The sequence below is a fragment of the Talpa europaea genome, assembly GCF_964194135.1.
Source record: "Talpa europaea genome assembly, chromosome: 7".
Classification (NCBI taxonomy): domain Eukaryota; kingdom Metazoa; phylum Chordata; class Mammalia; order Eulipotyphla; family Talpidae; genus Talpa; species Talpa europaea.
Window position 1 is genome coordinate 3550835 of NC_140074.1, and position 24236 is coordinate 3575070.

Genomic DNA, 24236 nt, shown 5'->3' on the forward strand with positions numbered 1-24236 from the left:
GTGCTCAACCGCTGCGCCACCGGGGGAAGCCCAAGGTTGTTATTTTTTTTAAATAAATGTTTTATGAGGTTTTCCTTCTCAACATATTTTCTCTGTCTCTTCCATGAAAAAGGATTTCCTGTGCAAAATAACAATAAGAGAAGGGCCTCCCTGGTGGCACAGGGGTTAAAGTCTCAATGCTATCAAGCTATCACCAGCCACTGCGGCCTGAGTTCAATCCCCAGCCAGGGAGCTGCCCACATGGCATAGCAGGCCTCTCCTGTCTCCTGGCTACTCCCCTCAGCAGTGTATTTCAGTAGATCTGCCTGTTCTGCTCCCCACTCTGTCTCTGGTGAATACTCTCCCCCACTTCCCACACCCAGCTCTTATATGCATAAATAAAAGAAAAATAAAAAAAAAAAGAAATGCAAGCTGAAATGACAACACGTGGTCATTACACATCTGCCAAGGCCACTCTGCCGATGCCGACGCCAACAAGGACACGGGCGTCCTCCCATGCACACTCGGGGAGCCTGGAATGGTGTGGCCCTTGGAAGGGCTGATCAATACTATCTACGAAAGGTGAACAGAAGCAGGACTCACATGGCCACAGGGCAGGCCTCCTGTCCACCAGGACGCACGCAGGGCGTTTACGGCTACAAGGGTCCTCGGGGCCTCACGCCCATCCCTCCCAGCCCGCGCAGGGGACACAAGAGGGAAGAGGCAGAAGAAAGAGGACAGTGGAGAAGGCAAAAAGGAAGACAGCTCCCTGCTGGCCAGAGGGGCCGCTGCCAGCTGCTCTCCGTAGTGGGGCAGAAAGACCCCGCGTTTGAGCTGCTGCTAAGAGCACCAGGCCTCAGGCCTCCCACGGCCATTCAGAGAAGGAAGGAGAAGGCCCCTCCCGGCCCCTCTCCTCAGTCCAGGGAAGCGTCTATTCAAATTTCAGGCTGAACCTGAGGGATATAAAAATGACAAAAACTGAGGGGCTCTGGCTGTTGAGAAGGTCGCCCTTCCCAGCTCTGCCAGCACCGGGCAGACCTCAGATCCCCCTGGGAAAGTCTGAGCCTTAGGCCAAGCCTAGGTGTCCTGGGGCTGATTTCCCCGGCCCGTCCCCCAGCCCGCGTGCCCTGACACCCCAGCACAGGCCAACGTGCCCACACGCCCCCGGCCCGCCCCCCGCCCGCGTGCCCCACTCACCGGGCGCGGCCGGGACTATACCAGCCCGTCATAGAGGGACAACGCCTGCACGATGGAGGGGTCCGCCTTGGAGCCTTCCTGGAACTCCTGCAGCGTGAGCTTCCCGTCGGCGTTCTGCAAGCAGAGACGGGCGGCTGAGGCGGAGGCACAGCCGGTCCCCTGGGCTGGGGATCTCGGGCTTCTCCAAGGCCCAGGGCTGGTCCCAAGGGTGCTTCCTTGATTGTCAGGGGAGGGGACGCAGCTGGCAGGAAAGCTGCTTGGGGCAGAGCCGGACACTCTGGGCTGGGTGACCTTGGGCATGTGACCCACCTCCCTATGCCAGGTCCCTCCTCTGGGGACTGGGGGTTGCTGCCTGGCTTCCCCGGGGCACCAGGCTGCGCACCCCTGAGCGCAAGCTGCGGAGAGAGCTCTGCAGCGTGCCATCCATGGGCCACCGCTGTCACCACTAATTCCCCTAAGTGTGCTAATCCCAAGGGCTACGGCCCGACAGCCTGGCTCACGCTTGGAAGGCATTAGCTGTTCCTGGAGCAGGTCTACCCGGGAGGCCGAAGGAGGCGGGTGCAGCTCAAACAGAGGGACTTGGGCCAGGCCCTGTGGGTTGGGGGGCGAGGGGGGTGGAGTTGGGCAGAATCCCAGCCCTGGGGGTATCATTTCTCAAGGAGGCTGAGAAAGGAAAAGGCCTCAGGGACCACCCATGGGGGGCCTCGCACAGCTGCCCTAAGAGGGTGCAGCTGTCACCTCACTTTACCAGGGAGGAAACTGCAGCCCAGTCAGCTACACGGGGTTCCAGGGGGCGAGGGGAACCAGAAGCTACACCCAGACTGGTCCCGGAGGAGCCTTTGTTTCCAAAATAAGGGAGGTAGAAGCTGAGGTGCGGGGGATTGAGGAGGGTGGCCTTGGCAGCGCTGAATCGATTCAATAACCGAGCGTCACCCCGGGAGGAGGCTGTAGGCTTTGCCTCCCGCTCTCGACACATCTTTTGATTGTTACCAGGAGACCAGCAGCCGGGCCTCCCTGACATGCGCTCAGCTCTCTTTGTAATTAACCAAGCACAGGCTTCAAGTTCAAAGCTTTCAGAGCAGCTGCTCATCCCGACAGAATGTAAGATCAGCCTCGGTCACGGCGACACGCAAGCCACACAGCTTCCCCCACCTCCCAGCGCAGCCCATTTTAAACAAAGTTACTTGCATTATAAAAAAATAAATAATTGGGGTGAAAAGAGCGGGTTCTGGGCCTGGGGTCGGTGCATGGAATTCAGCGGGCCTGGGAACTCGGATGGGGAAAACGAGGTCTTTCTTTTCGCCGACTTCTAATTGGAACTGAGCTTTTCTATCCCTGGTGAACCGAGGTGGAGGCGCCTAACGGAACCAGCAGCACCTGTGACTGTGTCAAGCGCGCACAGTTGTCATGACAACCTCCCGGGCCCGCTGTGGGCATCACCCCACTCGGCCCCACTTCCAGCCACGGCTCTCAGACCCACTGCCACGTCCACAGTTCATGTCACAAAGCAGACCCCAGCCCCACTGGGTGCCTGGGCGTGGGGTGACATCCATCTGGGAACCTGCACCCCTAAATCACAGTCAGTGTTGTGAACCAATGTGACCTCAATTTTAAAAACAAGGTGTTGGAAAACTCAGATAAAACTGTGATGTCTACGAGGATGGCTGCCGCGGGGCACGTCACACCAGGCCCACTGGGGCGCCCCCACCCCTCACCGCCCCGGTCCCAGGTCCAGCCTCGCCCCTGCCGCACCTTGTCCATCATGGCGAAGATCCTGTCCACCCGCTTCTCAGGGGTGTTCTCCTCCTCGGGGAGCTCCACGGTGTTCCCCTGCCGGGGACAGGCAGGTGGGGCCAGGCTGCGGCACGCTGGTCCAGGGGTTCGTGGGCTGAATTTTGCTCCCCCGGCCGATGCTGATTCAGATGTGGCCCACCTCTCCCTCCCACGCCCCACAACACCAGCTTGGCCACTCGGCTCTGGAACACCCCACCCGGCCCCAGCCCCAGGTGACCCAAGCAGTCGCCCGGACAGGACAGCGGCCACGCACGGTGCTCCCTCCGGGCCAGGCCCGCCATCTACCGGGTCTGCCCCAGGCCTCACCACCATCTGGTAAATGGCGTCCACAATGTCCAGCATCTCGTTCCTGGTGATGTAGCCGTCGTTGTCCAGGTCATAGAGCTTGAAGGCCCCTGCGGTCAAGCAGCCGGGGCGAGTGACCCTGAGCCCAGGGCAGAAGCCCCCCACTCCCCTCCCCCCTGCACCTCCGCACGCCCCCGGTGACCCACAGCCCCGTTCCTCATGCAGCCAGGAGTAGCTCCATCAGGGACACACACACTTGCAACAGGGTCAGAAGCAAAGACACTCAGAGGAGGGGCGCTGGGTCTGTACCGGAGGCCTGGGGGCTGGAGGCCAGCGGGGACGGGCTGGGCCAGGAGGTGTCCCCTCGCTCCCCACCAGCCAGCCTCCGCCCCTGCCCCTGCACCACGCTGGGTCCCACTATGGTCAACTCAGACAATAAAAGAACATGCTCAGGGAGAAGGAAAGAAAGCTTTTATCTGAATAAAACCCTCCTTCAGTTTGAAAAAGAAAAAAGAAAATGCAGGGCAGGGCTCCCTTGGGGAGCTGGGGCCCCCCATTACCATCTCCCCTGCGGGCTCCCTTTCTCACCCTGTCCCGTGACCCCCACATGATGCGCGGGCTCCCCTCTGACTCTCTCCTGCCCCCTGGGGCCTCACGTGCTGCTCCCCAGCCTGGACACGCTTCCCTCCCGCCTCCCCGCCCGGCCCAGCCCAGCTCTCTCCTACCGGGGTCAGCCTCTCTCCTGCCGCTCACACCAGCCTCTTCCTGCCTGCCTGGGCTGCGTTGGGGGGCATCTTTTGAATAATGTCCCCCCCAAGGGCAGACAGCCAGGAGAGCCAGGGCCTGTCCATCTGAGTCACTGTGGACGCAGCCTCCGGCCCGGCACTGATGACAGGTGGGTGAGCGAGCGAGTGAGTAATGGACCAGTCACCCAACCAGTGGGCGCCAGTAGTGGCCCGGGGTTGGATGTAAGTCTCTTAGCCCATTCACACTGCCCACATGCCCAGCCCTGCGCCTGCTTGAAAACCACCTCTGCTCCTGCCCCTGTCCACCCACCTAAGTGGCCTGGCTCCTCCCGCTCAGCCGCCTCCGTGCTCCCGGGGCTGGACGGCTGTGTCCCTCTCAGCCCGCACAGAAAGCCTGGCCCAGCTGTGTGGCCACAGGAGCTCACCAGGCAGCACCTGCCCCAGCAGCTCCGGCTGACACCTGCCAGGTGACACCTGCCTGGCGGGGCCGGGGCTGCCTCCCTTCAGCCTGACGCTGCCCAGCACCCCAAGGCACCCATGGGGGACTCACACCGCAGCTTCTCATCCAGGGTCCCCCTCGAGGTGACCGACAGCGCCTGGATGAACTCGGAGAACTCGATCCGCCCGTCCTGACAGGAGACAGAGGCAGGGAGGCGGGGTCAGCGCCGGGCCACCTGTGCAGACTGGACCTCGGCAGTGGGGGCAGCGGCACCCGTGGCCACACACCACCGAAGGGCACTCAGGGGTGAGGGCGGGAGCAAAGGACGGTGGGGAGAGGTGCCAGGAGGGGGCAGGTCAGGCAGGAGAGACAGGGAGGCAGGTGAGGCCAAGGGAGACTCAGACTCCACACCCGTGAAAGGACAGATGACACCGCCGCCGAGCTCCCATCCGGGCAGGAAAGAGCCCCAGAGACCCTTCCTTCCTCCCTGACCTGGAGCCACAGGCGCAGGCTTGTGAGGAGGGCAGGGGCTCTAAAGACGGTCTCAAATTTCCTCATTAGTTTTGCAAATAAGGAAACAGGCCTGAGAGGCCTTGGCTCTTTCCGCCCACAGGGCCGGTCAGCCTGGGGTCCTGGGGGCAAAGCCAGTGGACAGCCTGGGACGTGGCGCCAAGGTCAATAAGCCCTGAACGGTGCACCACCAAGTGCTGGGGCAGCCGTGGACAGGGCCACCTGGACAGGCCTCAGAAGCCTGATGCTCACTGTTAGAAGCCAGGCTCAAAGGACTGAACCCCCCGAAACTCAGTTTCCCCATGTGCAAGACGGGGCTTGGAAGGACACACCCGCAGGGACTTGCACGGCCTCATTGAAAACAGTCCTGTAGAGGGGGCGCTTGGTGAGCAGCCAGGGACAATCCTGACGTCGCCCCCCGGGGGTACCTGTGTTCTGTGCTTACAGGAAAAGGCCACAGCGTGTGTGTGCACACGTGTGCGTGTGCGTGTGTGCAGGCATGCATCTCTGCTGGCCAGGTGTGAGTCTAGGACTGGATACACGTGTGTGACTGTGGCGATGTGCATGTGTGTTTCAGAAGGTACATGTCACACGCACGCCTGTGAGTGTGCGAGCGCGTGCACGCGTGTGCGTGCTCCCTCCCACCAGGGAACAGCAGCAGGAGGGAGTGGGTGTGGAGACGCTCGGGTGCCCGCGGGAGCTGAGCGCACAGCTGCCGGGGTGGGGGTGGGGTACGCCAGCGAGCCCCCACCGCCCCCCGCTCACCTTGTTTTCATCAAAGACGTTGAAAACAAAGGTGGCAAATTTGGTGGGGTCTCCAAACGGGAAGAACTGCTTGTAGATCTTCTGGAAGCCGGCTGCGTCCAGCTGCCCACTGGGGCAATCCTTGATGAAGCCTTTGTACCTGACGGGAATGGACCGGGCGATGAGGATTCAGGAGGCGCCACAGCAGCCACCTGTCAGGGGACCCTGCTCGCTGCCCCCGAATCCTGGAGGCCTGACCCGAGAGTGCCTCACGGGGTCACAGCGTAGACCTGGAATCACAGGCCTGGACCCATGTCAACTCGCCCCCACCAGCTGCGTGACCTCAGACAGGTGACCTTGGACAGGTGACGGCCCCTCCAAACCTCATCTGCATAAGGAGGATAAGCGTCGCCATGGGAACCAATCCAGAGCCCGCGCCTGGGGCCTTGGTGATCAGTCTGTGCTCCACATGGGGGTCGAAAACTGATGGGAACAGCCTGCCTGAAGCGGGACTTCTGCACGAGACACCCCGCCTCCCCATCTCCACTCAGCCCCCTGCACTACGTTGCCAAGCGGGCTGGGGGTGCTGGTGGCAACGGTGGGCAGAGCCACCATATGGGGCTGGCAGCTGGCTCCTCCCACAGGCCCGCACCCACCCCCATCTGCACCCCCAGCCCCGGTTCCCAGGGAGGTGTGTGCAGACCTGGAGCGGTACAAGATGGGGTGGGGGACCTTGGCTGCACCTCACCTGCACTCCCCGTGCCCGGCCAGGGCCCTGCAGATGCCTGGGGGCTGGTGGCAACGCAGCCTCGCAGTTCAAATCCCAGTCCGTGCCTGTGCGCTGGGCAACCCCAGACAAGCACCCTCATCTCTCCAATCCAGCCTCGTCCTCTCTAAAAGGGGAGCACTCCCCACCCCCCGAGTCAGAGTCGGGGGAGATGCTGGCGCCACACACTCGGCACGGGCTGGCTGAGAAGCCACGAGAACACGAGCTGCCCGGCAGGCTGAGGTGTGCGGCACCATCCCTGTGCCCAGTGAGGGGGTCTCAAGCACCCCTTTCCCTTCCCCCAATATGCCTCTCGGTTCCCTCGGGTGTGTAAGTGGTACGGACCAGCCCAAGGTTCCAACCCCGGGCAGTGTGGACACCGGGCTGCGTGACTCTCCACGGGGCCCTGTTCCGTCTAGGCTCGGGTAGCAGCACCGAGCTGAGCCTTCGTGGACGGGCCCTGCCCCGGCTGCGACAGCCTCGGGTTAGGGCACCCGTGACCCCGGCTGCCCCTCTGCGGCCCTCCTCAGCGCCTCCTCGCTGGGTGCTGGGGGCACGCGTCCTCACAGCAGGGCCAGGGCGCTCAGCCCAGGAGCAGGAGCACTTGGGTGCGTGAGCTCAGGCCCCGGGCCAGCGTGGTCCTGGGCCAGAGGGGCGTGGGGCTGGCTGCAGGGCTCAGTGGCTGTGGGGAGGCCCGTCCCGCAGTCCCCGCCCTGGACGCTGCCAGAGGAGCCTCAGGCCCACGCCCCTGCCCACTCATTTCTCCACTGTGGGTTCTCAAAGATCGCAAACAATAAGAAGGAGTAAACAAAAGGCCTCCGGTGGGGTGCGGTGGAGAGCTGCCAGCCCTGAGCACAGCCATGTGGGCCCCAGCGTGGGCCCTGCAGCCTTGGGGGGGCGCGTGGGAAGGCACAGCGGGAACCTTCAGGGGGGCCTGCCCAGTTACCCCCTAGAGCCTGTCACTATGGGATCTCAGCCTCCTCCTGCCGACCCCCCACCCCACTGCCAATAGCCCACGCCCAGCCACACATTCTAGAACCTGCCAGGCCTCTGCCAGTGAGGTACCTGGCTGATCCATTCATTACTAGGCACCCCAATGGCACGTCCTCCAGAAAGCTGCTCCAGGCCCACCCTTCCCCCGGGCCCTGTGACTTCTGTACACACTTGCCCCCACGTCCCCAGCACAGCACGGACTGTGGAGAGAAAGTCCAATGTCTGGCCTCCTCTCCCGGGCCCCAAGGACCCTGGCTAGGGCCCGAGGCTCCCCATGGGTAGCTGGGGAACCACGGATGGGTCCCACCTGCCTGGGGCACTGATGGGGGGTGGGGCCTAGAGAGGGAGAGACTGGCCAAGGTCACCCAGTCAGCTCCAAGCAGAGACAGGGCTCAGCCCCAGCGCTCCTGCCTCCCAGGTCCCCGCCGCGGCCCCTCCAGCAAGCCGCCCTGCCTCCGCCCCCACAGACACGCATGGTAACACGGCGGCCACCCGAACACTGCATCACCCCATGGGCCATCAGGAGGGGGCCACCCTGCCTCCGTGAAGCAGAGAGGGCGAGGTCTGAACGGCCCCAGACACCCCAGTGGTCCCCAGACCCCCAGCTCGCTGCTGTCCAGGGTCAGGACTTCATGTGCGGTCAGTCCTGCGGGGTGGCCCGTGTCCCCACAGCTGGCTGAGCGGGGACACCTGCACAGACACCCCCAGGCACACGCCCTGCCCCCATCCTCATGGCGAAGTTCACACCAGGAGGAGTGAGACACGGACCCCCCGCCACCCCACCTCGCCCTGGCGGGGCCTCTCCCAGCCCCTCCTTCTCACCTCCAGACTTGCCGTCTCCAGGAAGCAGCCTGGCGCTATGCCCGCGATGTGGGCATTGTGCCCCAGTCCTGTGCCCAGTGAGGGGGTCTCAAGCACCCCTTTCCCTTCCCCCCATATGCCCCTCGGTTCCCTCGGGTGTGGTAAGTGGCACAGACCAGCGCAGGGTTCCAACCCCGGGCAGTGTGGACACCGGGCTGGGGGACTCTCCACGGGGCCCTGTTCCGCATACGCTCGGTGAGCAGCACCCCAGGCTCCACTTGCTAGATGCCTGTGGCTCCGTGTCCCCCAAATACGGCCAAATATTTGCCCCAGCTGCGCCAGCCTCGGGGACACCTGTGTCCCCCAGGAGACTCTGGGCACCGTGAGCCCTCAGTCTCCGCTGCCCTCAGCGCCCAGCACTGGGCTGGCGCACAGTAGGTACTCAGCAGAGACTGAACAAATGTTGCGCGTACGTGCGTGAGGGACGCCCACTCGCCAAGCAGCTGCAATATGCAAAATCCCACTCGGCTTCCACCCTCCGAGGGCCCAGAGCCAGCCCAGCGCTGCCCTCGGTGCCCCAGAGGGCCGGCCCGGAGGGTTTTCCAGAACGCAGTGCTACGGGTTCCCACGGAACCAACCCTGGGACCCAGCGTGAAGCGGGCCCTGCGTCGTCTCCACCGACTCCCTCGGTGCCAAGGGTTAAGGGCCGCCGCGGCTTCTTCTGCAGCATGAAAGGTGGAAAATAAATAGACGGAGAAATAATAAAGCATAACCCCAGCTGCAATCACACACGCAGCTGGGCCGCGGCAGCCTTGGCATCATCGCCCCATTATCTTTTCAAACAACTCCCTCCGCGTGGCAGTCCCCTCCCAGAGCTCCCCGAGACCTGACTTCAGAGCATCCTGGAGGAGGGTCCCAGCACGTCGGAGAGGACAAAGCCAAGTCCTGTTCCCTCCGCGCTTCCCCCACCGCCACGGCCTTCAGCTTTGTGGGGTTTCCTGGACCAGGAGCCCGCAGGCCTGAGCTGGGGCCTCGGAGACACGGCGGCCCCGAGCCTCAACCTCGTCACCTGTAAGATGGGGCCGCTCTGTGTGGGCCTCACAACTGCCGGCCCGCGGGGTGGGGCGGGGCGAGGCCGCCTCCTGACCAGCCCGGTCCTCACCCGGCAGCAGCGGCGGGGAGGGCCCCGGGTTGACAGCGGCCCCGGCAAGGCGCCTGCACAGCCCCTGTGACACCACGATTTTGTGCCAACACTGCTGGGTTATTTGGTTACAGCAAAGGAAGAAAAGCATTTCAGAAAACTTGGAGAAACAGAGACTGGAAGGGGAAAAAAACCCCGCTACCCACAATGCCACACACCAGCCCCAGCTCTGTCTGGCCCCCCCCACCCCCACCCCCGCTTTGTTTATGTCCTGGGAGGGGGCTGAGCTCCCTGGGGGTCAGGTCCCCTTTGTTCTCATGCCTTCAGGGGCTGGGACCTGCTGTGGCTCATGAACCAGCCCCACTGTGGGCACCAGCCTTCCCTTGCAGTGCAGAACTGAGCCCGTCAAGAGCCAGGGCCCGGGCCACTGCACACCCACACCGGCCCCCCCCTCTCCGAGCCTCCAGGCTCCCCACTCTGCCAAATACAGACAAGCACCCGCAGCCCAGGGCCAGCTGCAGCTCAGGCCGTGCTGCGGGCATCCAGCGTGGAGCCTGGCACGGGGGGACGCCCAGTTGGTGCTGGCTGGGGTATCACATCCTGGGCCAGCGCCTCTGTTCCTGACAACTGGGCCTGGGCTCTCTGGACCTGGGCCCTGATCCACACCAAGGCCTGAGTTCTAATCCTGGCTCTGCCACTCGCTGTGCAGCCTGGGGTAAATCACAGACTCACACCCAAACCCGGGCCTTGCTTCCCCTGTGTGCAGCAGCCACGGGACGCCAGCACAAAACAAGACAGCCTGATGATGCTGGAGAAAGGGGCAACGCCCCTCCAGGGCCGGCACTGGACGCCGACACCTGGGCAGAGGGAACGGCAAGGCAGGAAGGTGCCTGGCACCGTGAGGGACACCACGAGGCTGGTGCCAGTGAGCTGGGGAGAAATCAGGTCAGAGACGCGGGGACCCGAGGGAGGAGCTTTACCCAGCACAGTAGGGAGCACGAGGAAGCAAGGAGAGAGGGGGAGGGGGAGGGAACTCAGGAGGGAGCTGGATGCACCCAGGCACGTGGCAGGTGACAGGAAAACTGTCCCCTGTGGCCCTCTGCTCTCAGCATGTCCCTCCCTCTGCTTCCCCGCTCCAGCCCCGGAGAGTTTCATTCTGAAGAGTTTGCAGCCCTGAAGGCTGGGCTCAGAAGCGCCTGGAGGCTGGGCTAGGAGGCCCCATTTCTCCCAAGGGCGGGCGGGCAGGCATCCGCGCATTCCCCCACTGCCCGTGTGCTGAGGGATGCTCGGAAAATGGCACTGGGAGGCTGTGGTGAGGAAGCGTCTCTGAAAGTGGGCAGGGCATCTGGGGGCAGGTGTCATCCCAGGCAAAGGGCCAGGGTGGGGGGATGGAGAGAAGAGTGGTCAGGACTGGCCCGGCAGCTGGGGGTTAGGCCAGGCTTTAGTATGCCAGCAGCAATGGCACCAGCTGCCCAGAGCGTGGGAGCGGAGGGAGAGGCAAATCTGGAGCCCTATATCTGTGATCCATCACCCATGTCTGCCATGGCACCTGGTCCAGCTTTGCCCTGGGGGCAACAGCCATTCTAGACCCAGGTAGGCTGGAGGGAGGCACTGAGTGAATGACCCCACTACCCCACGAACACAACCCAAAATGAGCCAAAAAACATCTCTTTGGGGTCTACAGCACTTCTCACCAAGAAAAGATCACTTCTAGGCTTTATAAGCTCCCTGGAGGGAGTCCCCCCCAGCAGGAGGCCAGGGTCTGGGTTTTACTGAGGGGGCCTCAACAACGTCTCTGTGCCCTGGCCCCTTTCTGGCACCCCACGGCTCCCAGCCTGTGCCCAGGCCTCAGCCCTGCCTCTGTCCTTGCCATTCCCCGAGCTGAGGACACGTCCCAGCTGAGTCCCTGCCCAGTCCTAGCTCAGCAGTGAGCGTGATGAGCGAATGAAAGTCTCCGCCCATCTGGGCCTCAGTTTCCCCATCCACCTAGTAAGGGGTGGCCCTCAGGCACAGGGCCGTGCTGACGAGAGCATGGGTGTGATTGTCAAGCATCGGCAGAGAGAGCCTCCCCGACACTGTTTCAAATGCTGTATGTGGCTCTTTTTTTTTTTTTTTTTTTTTTAAGCTCATGCAGCCTTCACAGTATTCCCATAAAGTGTGACTGTCACCCTCCCTCACGTTCTAGGTGGGGAAACAGGCAGCAGAAGCCCAGTGGTCAGCCAATCGTGGGGACTCAGGGCTCAAGCCCACCCGGCCTCCTGCCTCTCCAGGAGAAGGGCCGGTGTGAGCAGGGAGGGTCTGGGGCTCAGGGGCCTGGTCTAGCAGATGTCACAAGGGGCCTCCCTCTGAGCATGCCCAGGGAGGGTCTGCAGCAGTGAGGGACACACTTCCGCCTCTGCCTGCCCGGCACAGACCAGGGGACGGCTCTGCTCCCTTTCCCTTCTGCAGCCTCCAGGCCCCAGCCCCGGGGGAGGTGCCACCATCAGGAGCAGCCACAGTCATGGCCAGAGTGGGGGATGTGCTCTCCCCAGTGACTCTAGCCACTGGGCCCCCACCCTCCTTAGGAGACACTGGGCTGCCTTCCAGCCCAGAAACTCCTATGTGTCCAGAACATTCACCTACCGGATTAGCAGATGCAAGAGCTCAGCTGCCAGGGTCTCGCTGGCAGGTCACCCCGAGCCTGCTGCCTTCCCGCTACGGACCAGGGTGCCCCAAGCTTGTCTGTATTTATTCATACATACAAGAACCAGGGTACAGGCCAGAGGTGCAGGAGGGTGAGAGGATTCACCAGAGACAGAGTGGGGAACAGAACAGGTAGACTGACCAAAATACACTGCTGAGGGGAGCAGCGGGCGAGACAGGAGAGGTCTGCTGCACCATGTGGGTATCTCCGCGGCCGGCCGGGATCGAACCCGCGCTGCAGAGGCTGCAGACAGCCTCATAGCGCTGCACTCAACCCCCTGCACCACCAGGGGAGGCCCATCATGGGACTTTTGTTCGACAAAGACCCTTCTAGCTGCTGCGCAAGACAAAGAAAGATTATGTACAGGTGGGGAATCCAGGATGGCTTCATGGAGGAGGTGACTTAGGTGAGCCTTTGGGAGGCTAGAGCTCAGATAGCCCGGAAAGGCAAAGCAGGTATTTCAGGGGGCAGGAGCAGGTAGACAGGGCCCAGGAAGGAAGACTTTGGTGTTCTAGGAGGGAGAGCACAGGAATGAAGACCTAGAAGCAGGAATGTTTCTGGAACACTCACCTGGGGAGGTGAAATGGAAAATGAGGTCGGCAGGCCAGGCCCACATTGGTCCTAGGATGTGGGGGAGGAGGAAGTGGTGGCAACCGCTCCCTCTACAGATGCTCCGCTTGCCTGGTGCAGCCTGGGCTGCCCATTAGCTGGGTGTCCAGCAAGGGGCCAGCAGAGCTGAAGGGCAACCGCAGCTCTTGCCCCCTGCAGCCTGGGGACTCTGCCCCTGCCTCCCTCGGAGTTCCCTTAGCCTCCTGGCCTAGGTCCTTGCTGGGCTCCCACGCCTGACTGTGTGATGAGGACACATAGTAAGGCCTCAGTTCTCCGTCTGGACAGTAGACAGAAGACCCCAGGCAACAGCTGTCACCACTGGGTCACTATCTTTACAGGAAAGGTCTTCCCGATGTGTCCTCAATCCTGTATACGTGTGGGGAAACTGAGGCTCCAGGGTTATGTCACCTGAGGTCACTCAGATGGAAAGGCAAGACCAGGCCTCTAGACTCCATTTCTAAGCCGCCAACTTTTACTAGAAGTTCTCCAAGCTCGCCTCCTTGCACACGTACCCCCGTCTCCACTCTGCCTGTCCTCCCTGTGTGAACCTCTGCTGTGCTCCACATTCCACACAGGCAGACAATATGCCACTCTCCGTGCCCCAGCCCAGGGCAGGCATCACTAATCCATTACCAACCTCACTAACCCCCACTGCTCCTTGCCATGCAGCCTCAGAATCCTTCCTAACACAGCACTCCAGGCAGTGCCACCATGAACTGATATGAGCTGCATCCGAGAGGAAACTATTTGCCATCTTTGAGCTAATCTAATGGCTCATCTAGCAGGAGGAGCAGCTGCGCCCCAAGGAGGAGAAGAAACTTCTCAAGGTCACTGGATGACTGAATGACAAAGCCGGGCCGGGGACACAGTCTCCCGACTAGTTTCTGATCCCAAACCCTCCCTCTGGTGGGCAGGGCCTGGAATGTGCCACACAGGGCCAGGGGGCACCAACCCCACAACAACACCCCACCCCCAGCCAGTACAGAATCTACAGCAATCCCTCCCTTGACTGATGGGTCTGAACAAAGGCTGCAGCGTTGGGGGTGGGGGGGTGGGGGGGTTTGAGGCTGGGCCTCTCTCACAGGCCTGCCCAGGGCCCCATCCCACCAGCACAAAAGCAACACCCTAGCCCTACCCCCAAAACAATGTGGGGAAAAGCAGTTACTCACCACTGCTGCACCTCCTTCTCGGTAACTGCAAGAGAAAACAGAAAAGAGGCCTTTTAGCTCAGGGAGGTGTCCCAGGGAACAGGCAGACCCGGGGCCCCCTCCTGCTCACCCCACCCCACCCTACGCACCGGCTTGCCCATGTCGGGCACCAGCTGATGCTGAACAAGAAAATGCCCCAGGGAACAGCCCCCAGCCAGCTCTGTGCCCGGCACCCTGCAGGGGACAGCAGATCCATCCCCTGCCCACAGCCACCATGGCTGCTTCGAGGACTGCCAGGACCACCTCATATGTGCGGGGGGGTGGAGGGGCCGGGAGAGCATGGTCAGGGAGGGTGTGAGTTTCTTGGGGATTCAGCCACCCCATGCCCTGCAGGGTCCCCGCTGGGGAGGGAAGCAGCTCTCCTCAGCCCTCGCAGCACCCAGCACTCCATTCCTCCAGCCACTCGCAGTGGACCTCCCAGCTAGACAGGCCAGGCCAGACGGAGCTGCCAACCAAGAGCAAAGGAAGCCACGCAAAGCGGCCTAGTGGCCAGCCAGGCCCAGCAGCCCTTCCCCGCTGGCCGTGAAGCCAACCAAGACAGCGGCACTTCTGAAAAGCACCGAAAAGGCTCAAGTTGGAACCAAACCAATGTTCTCTCTAAAACCACTGAGCGAGAAGCTGTGTGGGCCACCTCCAAGGCCACACTCGCTCCCTGCAAGGTGACCCCGGGAAAGTGCCCGGCTTCCCAGCCCTCAGCCTCCAGGTTCCTCAGCAGGGAGGAGGGAGTCAGCCCTGCAGCTCGAGTGGACCCGGGAACCTGAGCCCCACGGGTGTGAGACATGGGGTGCCGGCACGGGGTGGGGGTGCATGGACAGGAGGTGGGTGCTAGGTGGAGGTCGGGTGCGGAAAGGAATCAGATCCCTGGGGTGTGGGAAGAGAGGCCCTGAATCTTTGTGCCTCATCAGACTTGAGGAAACCACGTCTCAAAGACTGGTCAAAGCCAGCTGTAACAGCCACCCCGCACCGGTGCCCTTGGGGTACCCCGATCTGCACCCCGTGCTCTGGCCCAGCTGATGCGGCTCTGAGCGAAGACAGTGTTATTCTGTCCTGGCTCTGTGTGGGGAAACTGAGGCACACAGGGCCAGGACAAGCAGTAGGGTGAGGTCGGAACTCTTCTGGGGCTCAGCAGCCCGACCCACAGCCTCGAACCCGGTGGTCAGACGCCTGGGCCGGGAGGGCCCTCCCACAACCTCAGGTCAGATGGTGAGGGACAGCCCTGCCGAGCAGGCCGCTCGCCAGAGCGCCAGGCCTTGGTGGGCGGGAGAGACCAGGGACCCAAACAGCCTGGCCTGCTGGAGAAAAACACAATTTCCAAGAACCTGGCAGAGGGCAGGGGTGGGAAGGAGTCAGGCCAGGGGGGCCGAGGCACGGGACAGCGTCATAGATCAGGCGAAACTCGGGGTTTGCCGGGGCTCAGCCAGCGCCCCAGCTTACTAGCCGCGTGTCCCTGCGGAGGGCGCTGCCCCTGAGTCTGCTTCCTCGTCTGCAAAATGGGCTTGTCCTGAAGACCGAGGTGCTCGGTGCTAAACACCTGACCGAGAATCCGCAGGCAGGTGTGGTCCCCCAAATCCATGAGAAGACTGAGATTCAGACAGGTTGCTGACCTGGCCTGAAACGGCAGGACCAGGGGGCCAGGCTGTGCCTCCAGAGCCCAGGATGGACGCCCTGTTGGGTGCCCCCCCCACCCCGAGTCAGCCAGTGAGCTGCACGACCTCGTGTGACCTTGGCATTGTGTGGCATATGCAGGAACTGGCCGGCAGGTCCACTGGGGGCCTTGGGGTTGCAGGGGTTCAGAGAGTCAGAGGCTTCCATGGAACCCTGGCCTCCTCTGACCCCCACACAATCCCCAGGGCTTCTCTGGCCCTGGCCTTCCGTTGTCTCCTCACCGCCTGAGCCCCCAGGACGCAGCAGCCATGGGCTGGAGGGAGGGTGAGTTCCCCCTCCCCACTAGCATGGTCCTGGGTGATCATTCTAGTGGGTTAAGCAGCCCCCCACCCTGCCCGGCCCCCCAGGATGTGCGCTGGGTGGGAGACAAGCCCTCCCCAACGCTTCAAGCAGCTCATTAACCTTTAGGAAGCCTATGAGGCCGTCGGGGTCCCTGGCACCGTGCCGGGCAAGCAGCACCTCACCGCTCACTGCCTGGTCTCGGAGGATCTCGGAGGGGGGTGACAGCAGACAGCTCCCCGGGGGGCGGGTCACCTGCCTCCAGCCCCTCCCCCAGGGCCAGGCAGGCCGGCGTCGGAATTCCTGTCCCGCTTACCAGCAAGCACCCCAACCTAGAGGGGGGGAGGTGAGCAGAGGCAGGAACCCCAAGGCCACAGGCGGAAGGAGGTCTCTGCCCCCCCGGGGCAGCTCCGAGACCCGCATCCCCAGCATCCTGCCCGTTTCTAGAAGCTCAGCCATCCCACACCGCCTCGGAGAGCCTTCCCGCGCCACCTGTCCCGTGAGCACTCGGCCGCTTCTCTCAGTCAGCTCGCTTCCCACCCCCCGGTCCACCCTCGCGTCAGTCCAGACCATCGCGTCCCTCAACTAGCAGGGGCGTGGCGAGTCCCATCTTCCCCACCCACAACACAACCGCTAAAGAGGATTGTCCTCCGTCAAACTGGCGCCCCCAGGTGTCCACTCCGCCCCCACCCCCGCCACGGGCCCCTGACTGGATGCAGCGAGGACGAGCAGGCCACGGAGTGCTCCTGCCCGGAAGAGCTAACCCGAGCGTGATCCTGAAGCAGATGAAACTGCAACGTGGGGCCTTCCACAGACCCACCGGCGCTTCGGTCAGCCCGCGCCAGGAAAGGTAAAGCGAGGCCGGGAATTGTTCTAGAAAGAGACTCGAGAGACAAAGGCCGCCAGTGTGCCCTGGTCTGACTTTCAGCCCAGCTACGAGGTGCCGGGGAGCCGCTCCGGGGGCTGGCTGGGCACCAAAGGCCCTGATGGACTCGCTGGCACGGAGGTTATGTGGGACAGTGTCCTTCTTTATAAAGAGGTGCCCTGAAATTTTTAGGGGGGAGGTTCACCCCTAATGCCTGCAGCTTCTTGGAGAGGCTCACAAAGACACGCGCACATGCTTAGGAAGAGCGAGGACGACAAAGAGCAAACACGACAAAGCGCGGCCGGCTGGCCAGTCGAGGAGAAGACGCCCCGGGGTGCGCTGCGCGGGTGTTTCAGTGTTTCTCTGGATTTTTCCAAATAAAAACCTGGGGAGGGGGGAGGTTTGTACTCATGAGTCCTCAAGCTGCGCGCCCCTGCCGCGAGTGCCAGCAGGACTGGGGGCCAGCCCAGGTCTTGGCTGGAAGGGAAGAGGGACTGGGGTGCAATTATGGGGTCCCTCTGCACTGACCTCTGCCCAGATACTGGGGTGACATTCCCAGGATTGGGCTCCAGGCTGGGTCCCACCTCCCCTTCTCCCAGAGCCTCCACCCAAGCGCTAAATTAACAATCGTCCAACCACGCCGCTGTCACGCGTGGTGGGTCCACTCTGGGCGCTCTGGGCCAGAGGGTCGGGGCTCAGGACCCAGCAGGAAGGAGGGCCATCCTCAGTGCAACCAGCTCCTTCCTGGCTACACCCCAACCTCGTGACCCTCCCGCCCCTCTAACAGGTCAGCCTCCTGGCTGATGTTACTGTTTCCTGGCCTGTCGTTACTGTTCCATCTGCCCAGAACACCCACACTCACCTTCCACCCGGGACCCCACACACATCAGATCCTGGGAGGGACCCTGCCTCGCCCCCTAGCAGCTCTGCTCCCGCGTGGCTTCACACAGAGTCTGTCACCCACAAGCTCAACAGCAGGTCGGGGCGCTGCCTGCGGCCAGGGGAGCAGACCCAGGGTTGAGAGCACAGTCCAGAGAAAGTGCTCTGTCTGTGTGACCTTGGCGATGACACTCCGCTGGGCTCTGGCTGGCTCGTCTGTAAAATGGGACAGGTGCCAGCCCGGCTGGCGGGAGGACGTGGCCAAGGCGTGGTGTGACGTCTGGCTCCCACAAATGCTCAACAGAAGCGACTTCTTTTCTCGCCCTCCTGTCTGGATGCTGAGTTCTCAGAGGCCAACATGCTTCTCCCAGCACCAGCCTTGCAGCCCAGCCCCAGATCCTGCTCCCTGGAGGCGGAGAACAAGCCCTGGCTGGGTCCTCTGTGTCCCCAGCAGCACACCCTAAGGCTCGTTTCTCACCCTACAGGTGGCTCTAGACGATTTGCAAACAAGCTGCCTTTCTCTAGCAGGCTCCAGATGGCGGAGGTGGGGGGCGGGGGGGGGGGGCAGGCTCACCCCCAAACTAGAATTAGAACCAGATTGGGGCTTTATGTGGTCAGAATGGTGGGGAGATCCCGGTGGGCACCCTGTCTCGGCTACTTGTAGGCTGGGTTACTCCACACAGGTTACTTTACCTCTCTGAGCCTAGAGCTCAAATTCCTACCTGGCAGGGCTGTCAGGAGGGTTCTTGAGAGGCAGAGAGAACATTCCTGCCTTAGAGCAGGCTCAGAGCCAGGAGGAGAGCGAGGCGCCCGCTCCATGCCCCACCCTTGGCCTCAGGAGCCTGGCTAGGGAGATGGGCCTGGCACGCCCTGCGGTGGAAGCAGGAAGCCCATCGAGTCCCCCACACTGCACCCCAAAGCACTAGAATGCCCCAAGGCCGCCCCTGCTCCTCCTCCCTCCACGCAGCTCTCAGCTGCCAGCAGGGAACAGGAGAGCCGGTCCCTGGAGCCCAGAATAAATGTTGAGTCTGATTTTGATTTCCCTAAAGCAAAATACCTCTTCCTGACTGACGCTCAGCTCAGACACGGCGGGGCCCGAGCTGTGGGCAGACTAGGAGCGCCAGGTCTCCCGCCTCCCTCCGGCCCCCCAACCCTCTTCCATCTCGGGGGACAGAGAGCGTGGCCTCAGTCTCCCCAGCCACGAGGCCTCGCAGGCCGTGGTTTGCTGAACACAAAGAGAAAGCGGGGCTGTGGGGATCTGGCCACCGAACCCCATTAGTCCTCACCCCTTCGACCCCTGTCCGCTTCCAGCACAGCAGTGCCCCAGGCAGGCCTCTCCGCCATCTGGGGTCCTCCTAGTCCCCTCTTCACTGCTGGGGGTTGAGGGGGCGTGTGCACCTGCACCCTCACTCCCAGCCCCTCCCCCTCTGCTCCTCTCAGGTCACCCCAGGGGGGTCCCGCAGCTCCTCGGTCCAAAGGGATGCCCTCGCGAGACCAGACCTCCCTCTCCTGGCCCCGTCCTGGGAACACCCCTCTTCCCGCCCTCCCCAGCAGTCCCCAGCTCAGCGGCTGCAAACCAGCCCGGCTGCCTGGAAAACATGAGAACGAGCCCCTGTCCAGGGCCGGCCAACGACGGTCCCCACCCCGTCCTGCAGAGCCTCCCCCACCCCTGCAGCCTCCCTCCCCTCCACTCCCCAGCAGCTGCCAACATTCCTAATTTGGTCAAGTCTCTCCCCAGTCAGAGCCCTCCTCCTGGCCCTCAGGTCCAAGTTCAAAGGTCAGCATAAGCCCCGCCTTTCCGCCATGACCCCTGCCCGCCTCATAGCTCCAACACCAAGAGCTGGGTTCCAGCCTGCAGCACCCAAAGCCTTCCCGCACTGTCTCCCCAAAATGGAAGGTGCTCTTTCCCCTCCCCGGGCAGCAACAGCGGAGCTGGGGGAGGACCCGGACCCCTCTGAGAGCGGGGTCACCCTCTCCCCGGGGACGCCCCTCACCAGGAGGGTCAGGACCCTGCGAGGCGGTGGCAGAGCAAGCTGATCTCGGATTCCAGGGTTCTACTGCTCCCTTGCTGTGCAACTTGTCACGTTCCCTGTCTGAGCCTCAGTTTCGCCATCTGTGAAAGGGGCAGGGGCTCCTGCTCACGGCAGACCTTGTCTGGTTGTGACAACTGTGAAGTGCCGTGCACGGGAGGAGCCAGGGCCTGTAGGTCCGGCCACAGCCCCAGGCTCGGTGGCAGATGCCTGGCTCCCAGGAGCCACACGCCTGCTCCCCCAGCACAAGTCACTGCTCCGGGCGTCACAGCCTGGAAACACTTCCAGCAGGCCCCTGGAAGTGCACGGGGCTCTGTGGCCCCCACGGCCTCCGCACCCCATGAAGAGACCCGCAGGTGACAAGTCACTGAGAAGTCAGAGCAGAGCGTCCCCCATGGCGGAGCCCCCAGGCTCCACAACCTCCACGCACCGGGTGCCCTTGGACGGACCAGCCATGGGGCTGCCCCGCAGATCACATGCAGCCCAGCAACAAGGACCCCAGCTGGGCTATCACTCCAGGCCTCTGCAGGGCGGGAGCGAGGCAGGCGGGATGCCCTCGCGAGACCAGACCTGCCCCCGCCCCGCCCCGCGCTGGCCCGCCTCCCGCCCGGCTCCCGCGCCCTCTGGCCCAGCCCTGACCAGGGCCCGGACCCTGCCAGCCCTCAGGGGCCCCTCCATTCTGGGGGTGGCAGCGGCCAGCCTGCTCAACGCTCTCCTACCCACACTGCCTGAGACGCCAGGCCCACTGCAGCCACAGGCACGCTGGACTGGGCCTCCCGCGCAGGCTCCCCGGGGACCCAAGGGATCAGGCTGCTGCCACAGGGCTCCCAAGGGCGCGGCCCAAGCCTCCGGCCTCCCAGGGTTCCCGCTCACGGTCAAGAGCAGGCATGGGGTCGGGCACTGCGACGGGGTGGCCCTGCTGGCCGGGCTCTGGTTTCCTCCCGGGTCCCGGGCCTCGTCTCCTCCCCTGACACACCCGCCCCCAGACCCCTACAGCCCCCGTGGAGCCCCTCCCCTCGGCACTCAGAGGGCCGGGCCGCAGGGGGCAGCTGAGCAGTCTTGGGGCTACGGCTTCTGCAGAGAGGCCCACCTGGGGCATGGAGGGGTCTTCAGCGCACCCACAGGCCTGACTCTGGAACGCAGAGGGCATGGCAGCTGGTTCCAGGCCGCAGAGGCCAGTCTTAGGCCAAGGCTGGCCCCCTGAGCCCCTGGCTAATGGGTCCTGTTCTTTGCTACCCTGAGCGCAGGCCCAGCCGAACTGCTGTGGCCTCAGAAGTCAGGTTCTCGCCCACCGAAAGCCTCTGTGCAAACGTGTCCACCACCTTCTCAGTCGATGCCCTGAGCTGTGGTCTCCCCTCCATCACGGGGCTGCTATGGCAGCCAATGAATGGACGGGCCAGCATCTGGAGGGCGCTGGACGTGGCAGCAACGCCGTCACCAGGATCACATGATATTAGAACAAAACGACGGGGTCTCTGCACCACTGGCAGGGCTGCAGCGGGGTCTAGGCCAAGATGGGAACCCCTCTGGGGTGCCTTCGAGCCATTCACATCCCACTAACCCCTTGGCGCCTCAGGTTCCTCCCGAGCCCCAAACGCCCCACTGACTGACTCATGTGCTGCGCCAGCCCGCTTCGCTGATGGAGAAACTGCGGCTGATGAAGCAACCAGAGAGGCAAAGGCACCGGGTCGAGGTTGCACAGCAGAGGTGGGGAGTGGAGACTGAAGCTCAGTCCACCTGGCTCTGAAGTCAGACTCAAGGCTTTAGCCTGGACACGGTCATCCCCAGCAGGGGGCTCCCCACCACGTCCCCCCAGCCACAACACTCGCTGAGCCCCTGCTGGGTGCCAGGCACGGGGGTGCGTGAGGCGGGAGGAGTGAGCACAGCGGGTACAGCAGCCCCTGCCCATTGCAGCTCCTCTGGGTGGCATCTTCCCTGAAGAGCCGGGTTCCAGGTGCCATATTTCTCCTGGGCTCCAGGTCCCTTCTCCCTTTCAGATCTAACAAATAAAGCCTGAATCAGGCCTCCCTGGTGGCCTAGGGGTAAAGTCTCAGCACTACCACCTCGATGGCCCACCACGATGGCCTGAGTTCCAGCCCCAGCTCCCTAGGGAGGTGACTCACATGGCGCAGCAGACCCTCCTGTCTCCCTGCGGCTCCCCGCAGCAGTGCATGTCAGTGGATCTGCCTGTTCTGCTCCCCACTCTGTCTCTGGGGAGTCCTCTCATCCCCTGCATCTCTGGCCTGCACCCCAGTTCTTCCAAATAAATAAATCTTTAAAAAAAAACACACAAAAAAACAGCAAATAAAGCCTGAATCGTCGTAACTGATTCCCCTCTCCAAGCCTCACGCTTCCACCTGACAAATGAGCTGAGAATGTTCCCTCGGGCCAGCTCACAGGCCGGCAGGTGATGGTCCTGGAGCAGGGGACCTTCTCAGGTCCGGGGCACCCAAAGGGGAGAGGCCTGTGTCCCCTGGGACCAGAGGGCAGAGTCCCAAGCAGGCACCAGAGACAAGGGCCCACTCAAATCTTTGTTCTGGTTCAAATATTCCTGCATTCCGTCGCGTCTGGGCCGCAGCAATTCCTCGAGCGAGGGTCTGGCACCCCCACTGCACAGCTCGGGAGGCCCAGGCGCGGGAGGGGGAGCCACCTGCCAGGAGCACAGAGCCTCTGCGGCCGAGCCGGGCTTACAACCAGGCCTGCGTGACCCCAGGACTTGGAGAAGGGGGTTAGAAAGCATCCCATGAGTGCGCGCGGGAGGTGACCTCTTTTCCATCGGGCCCGACACCTGAACCGGGGCATGTGGCCCTTCACAATGGCACAGAGTCTGGCTCCTCTGACTCCCCCACTAGGGCCCCGGGGCTGGAAGCCGGAGGCTCACGGCCTGGCTCCACCCGCGGCCCTACCACACCCAGCTGTGCGACACCGGGCCAGTTGGCCCACCTCTCCGAGCCCGGCGTCCCCGCAGAAGACTGAGCTTGGCAAGAGCTACCCCGTGAACAGAGTAGACGGGAGGACCTGGGTGAGCAGCAAACAAGGCAGCCCCGTGCGCCCTCCTGGAAGCCACGGGACGTGGTGGTTCCCAGTGGAAAGCAGAGGCGCTCGCTTTGATTTTCTCTTTTTTTTTTTAAGATTTATTATTATTTTTTATTTATTTATACAAGCACTGGGTACAGTCAGAAGCGCGGGAGGGTGAGAGAATTCACCAGAGCCAAAGCGGGGAGCAGAGCAGGCAGAAGGACCGAAGGACACTGCTGAGGGGAGCAGCGGGCGGCAGGAGAGGTCTGCGCGCCATGCGGGACCCTCCTCCGGTGGCTGGGGAGCAGCCGGGGATCGAACCGGCGCTGCAGAGGCTGCGGGCAGCTTCGCAACCCAGCGCTCAACCGCTGCACCACCGGGGAGGCCCTCGCTTTGATTTTCTGAAACACAAAATTATCTCTGGTGGATAAATGGATTACCCTGCGGTGGCTACACCAGAATTCATCCTCCCTCTCTCTCTCTCTCTCTCTCTCTCTCTCTCTCTCTCTTTCTCTCTCTGTCTCTCTCTGTCACACACACACACACACACACACACACACACACACACACACACACACACACGGCAAGACCCCTGCATGAAGTCGTCACTACTGCCGGGCTGAGTCTTCCAGAAGGACGGGTCCTGGAGGAAAGAGCCACGACCTCCACCTCCCCGGAGTCTGGGGGTGCGGGTGCTCTCGGGACTGCGGCTGGAGTAACTCCCGCACGTTCAGAGCAGGCCAAGGGCTCAGGAACCCAAGACCCCGCCGGGCCCGACAATGGGCGGACTGGGGCACAGGTCGGCCCTACAGGGTCTCTGGTTTGAGTCCTTCTCTAGCCCTGCGTGACCCCAGGAAACTGAGCCCGCCCTCTGGGCCTCGGGCTCCTCATCTGTGAGTGGACGGCGGTGGTGACACCACCTTCCCTACCAGGTACTGCTTCACCCCTCCACCCCCAGGCTCCCCAACAACCGACTCTAAGACTCTGAGACTCCGATGGGCCAGGCCCTGGGCTGGACCCTGGGAGCCAGCAGTGACCCAGACTCACGTCCTGTCCCCGCGTGTGGGTCCCCTGTGTAACAGGGGAGACGGACCTAACAAATGACCACGCAGCTGCCATGACGCCGTGGTCAGGAGGGCAGTGAGGGCGGGGAATAGTGTAAGGCAGGTGCCCGGCCTGGTCGGGGCTCAGGCGCACTCCTTGGCGGAAGGGAGCTCAGGCTGACGTGCAGGGATGAGCAGGCCCAGCAGGTCAGGAGGGCTTCCTGGAGGAGGCATCAGGCAGAGAGCTCAGAGAAGACTCAGCACAAGGGGAGGTCAGGGGACCAGAGGAAGGACAAAGCACTGGCCAGAGGAAGGGCCTCGGAGTCAACGACTGCTACTGCTGCGATGAAGGTCGCGGCACCCAAAGACAAGGCGGGGTGGGCGCCCGGCTGGGACAGTGTAGCAAGGAGCTGTGGGACAGTCTTCTCCTCCTACCCACACTGTCCAAGGGCCCGTGGCCCCCAGAGCCCTGATCGGTCCCCAGTGCTGGGAGGGGTAGGACACGCTGGGCTGGTCTCTGTCGGGCTCAGACCTGAGAGCCACATCAGCCGCAGCCTTAATG

General features: G+C 62.9%; 1 protein-coding gene across 1 annotated transcript in view; it reads right to left on the minus strand.

Moving 5' to 3' along the window:
- Nucleotides 1-1191: 1191 nt before the first annotated feature.
- NCS1 (neuronal calcium sensor 1) overlaps nt 1192-24236 on the minus strand; it is a gene marked incomplete at both ends in the record, with an annotated part of 34740 nt that continues 11695 nt past the window's right edge. The window contains 6 exons of the mRNA XM_084236753.1: nt 1192-1290; nt 2929-3006; nt 3277-3365; nt 4552-4630; nt 5716-5854; nt 13857-13881. Of these exons, the coding sequence (XP_084092879.1) occupies nt 1192-1290; nt 2929-3006; nt 3277-3365; nt 4552-4630; nt 5716-5854; nt 13857-13881 (509 nt within the window). The remainder of the gene's footprint in view (nt 1291-2928; nt 3007-3276; nt 3366-4551; nt 4631-5715; nt 5855-13856; nt 13882-24236) is intronic.